This window comes from Geospiza fortis, unplaced genomic scaffold, assembly GCF_000277835.1.
Source record: "Geospiza fortis unplaced genomic scaffold, GeoFor_1.0 scaffold362, whole genome shotgun sequence".
In the NCBI taxonomy this organism is placed as follows: domain Eukaryota; kingdom Metazoa; phylum Chordata; class Aves; order Passeriformes; family Thraupidae; genus Geospiza; species Geospiza fortis.
Window position 1 is genome coordinate 425,165 of NW_005054464.1, and position 3,215 is coordinate 428,379.

General features: G+C 35.1%; 1 protein-coding gene across 1 annotated transcript in view; it reads left to right on the forward strand.

Annotated features, from left to right (window-relative positions):
* SPATA48 (spermatogenesis associated 48) overlaps positions 1-3,215 on the forward strand; it is a 24,632-nt gene that overhangs the window by 20,015 nt on the left and 1,402 nt on the right. The window contains 1 exon segment of the mRNA XM_014309894.1: positions 1,267-1,374. Coding sequence (XP_014165369.1) covers positions 1,267-1,374 — 108 coding nt within the window.

The following is a 3,215-nucleotide window of genomic DNA, read 5'->3' on the forward strand; positions in this document are numbered from 1 at the left end:
AGTAATGCATGCATGACACTAGTAACTCTATGCACTTAATAATTAAAGAAATTGTTTGCTTTTACACAGAGTTCCGGGAAAATGAAGTATACTTGAGAAATTGTTTGAAAGGAAGCGCTGCTATCTGTCATATGATGTGAAGACCCACAAATGACTAACAGAGGTGAGGTGTATAATCCCAAATATTTAGTTGATTCAGCAGATGAAACAGCTTGTTGTAAGCCTTTACTTCCATGTGTATGGACAGTCTGGATGTATATGCATACTTCATGTGTGTCCTATGTTTAATTGTATAATCCAACAGTGTCCTACTTTGAGATGTCAATACAGAACAATATCAGTGATACTCTCTGAAAAACTTTGAGTTGCAAAAAAAGGTACTATATTGAGGTTTTATATTGTTTTATTTCTAATACTCATGGATTATCTAAATTCATATTATCTATTTTTTCTTTAATTTTGTCCATCTCTACTTCATCTTGCAACAACTGTTATCAAAATTTTCTTTGTACTGCTTCAGATAAGTAGAGTTTTTTACTCCACATCTTTAAGGGTCTCTGCTTTTCATTTTCACATTAAAACAGTATCAGAATTAACAAAAGGCTTTCATTTTCCAAGATGTGGTGCATACTGTCTCAGTTCAGTGGTTCACTCGCAGTAGAATTTAAGTTGGTGTCTAAGCAATGTTGTTACTACTACATCTTAATAAATTCTAAAGGGAAATTTAGAGAACCTTAGAATAATTTGGGAAATCATTTATGTTTTAGCCCATGAGAAATCACACCTGTTGGCTTAAAATCTGTTATGTAAATTTCATATTTGAAGCTGGAAACTAAATATGAGCTAAATCTGTATCACATTTTTAAAGCATATGTCCTTGCTTTTTGTGGTCTATGCAAACTCTGTGATTTCATTTCTTCTTTGTGATTAAATGTTGCTTCTAATCATGAATATTATACAGAGACTTAACCTAAGCAGATTGAAGAAAAAAGAACTCTCTAAAGAGCTCAGCTTTAACATGTCTAACCAGAGATTTTGGCCCAGATCATCAGCAAGATCATCATAAAGTTGTTTCCCTGGCTTTAAAGAATCTATGGCAGTTTATACATTCTAAGAACTTCTCATTTTATTATTAAGAGATTTTACCCCATCCATCTTTGATAAAACCTATCCATTCTAGAACTTATCTATAAGTCATAAGTCAAGCCTATAATCATTTAATTTACCATTTCTCTGTCCCATCCCCCTTTTAACTGTTTCCTTTAGCACTCCAAATATTCCTGGATATTCTGGCAAGGTTCATTGGTCAGCAACTCACCCAGCAAATTCTAATCTTCCATCAACAGCTCCACCAGTAATTGCAGGAATGCATGGGTAGGTATGAGGTATATTTTTCAGCTTGTTCAGGAAAATTACTGGGAAAATCATAATTTCATTTATTTAGCTAAAGAACAATTAAATGTTACACATTATATTCTATTGACTTAAAAAATACAGAACAGTTAAAGTTGAATCCCACTACATTATTGTCATGCTCATCTGAAGTCCTTTTGAGGTTTTAGAATTTTTCTGGAACATTGTATATTATGTGTTGAGAAGATGACTTTTTTTTTTAAATAAATGTCTTTGGTTTTTTTTTAAATAAATGTCTTTGTTTTGTTCAAACAGGCCCATGAATGTAAAAGTTATCAATTCCCAGAAGAAAACTGTATGGAGTTTCTCAATTGATCCTGGCAGACTTAAGAAACAGGTATTTGCTATGAAAAAATGGTTGTTAAAATGGGTGCGTTCACTTAAAAGGCAGTGAGAAGCAAAGTCATACCTTGCTACCACACTGACCTAGCCTGGGACCCTGTGATTGTGAAATTATCATGGCTCCCCATCACTACCGTGGCTGCCCCACTAAGCAAATTAATAATCTTTATTCTCACTTGCTCTTCCATAAAAGGCTGGTTAAACCTGTGGGCCAATATAAGTATTTAGATGTCTAATTTGTCGATTTCAAAAGATCTGGACACTTCAAAAGCACTGAAAAATCCTTTTCCTTTTGTTAGCATGAAAAGCTTCATATGCTGGCAAAGAACTAACTTAGCCTTTCTCCCTAATAGCTTAGTAACTATTTTTTTCTCCTCTCCTTTGTGATTTTGTGCTTTAGATTCTGCTTTCTTGATATCTGTAGTAATCTAGGATATGGGCTCACTTTTCCAAGTTTCCATGTTTTCTTGAGACATTTATCTTCCAATTAAACTTTTAATTGGCCTTAGGATTCTGTTCACAGCACATCACACTTTTTCAGCACTGTCAGTGAAAAGTATCCAGAAAAAGCTCAAGGAGATTTACGGAGCTGTGTGGCTTTTAAAGACTTCACCTTGTCAAGAGTTTCACCATTTCAGTTAATGACCTAACTTACTTTTCTGCTGCCCTCCATCCAGTCACCTCTGCTCTTTTTCTCTTGTGGTTATACTTGGAAAATAGGCAGTCATCTGTAGTTATGGGCTGCTGTTGACAGGGAATGGAAAGATGCAACAAAGTCCTGAGTCCCCATAATATGATAAAGCTGAACTCAAAGCAGTCTCATTCCACTCTAAATTGCTTGTAAATGTCACAAACAAACAAAAAAGGCAAATGCATCTTAGCAAAGATCATTGAAAGACTTTATTTGGGTACCAGAATTCAAGAGTGAAAATGACAGGCACCACTGTGATCTGAAGAAAACACATCACTCACTTCCTTTTACTTTACACAGATATTACTGTGGGTGTAGTTCACAGTGGAGGAATTTTCTTAACTTTTAACGTATAGCAAGAACAGGGTTCTCATTCTGTGCTAATGGATACTTTCCAGAATCAGAACATAATCTCCTGACCTTTTTGAAGTAGGTTGTGTAGGAATAAACTAGAGAGCATAATCACATCTAGAGGCTGCAGAGCAGGTTTTGCCACCCTTAGCCTGAGCAAATGTACCTATATGGTACATTTCCCTGAGGAGATATTATCCCTGATAGCAAATTGTAATAGGTGTATGGTCCTACTTGTGGACTAGGACCATAGTCCTTAGTGTTCACTGAACAAAGATGGAACATTCTAGTCCTTCATAAAACTTCTGTATAGAGCTATGGTGGATGCTGAGAATCTCCCCTCAACATTAGTTACTGATACCCATAAGAGAGACATGCTTAACATTTGATTCCTTCCCTTTATAAAATAAATTATAAG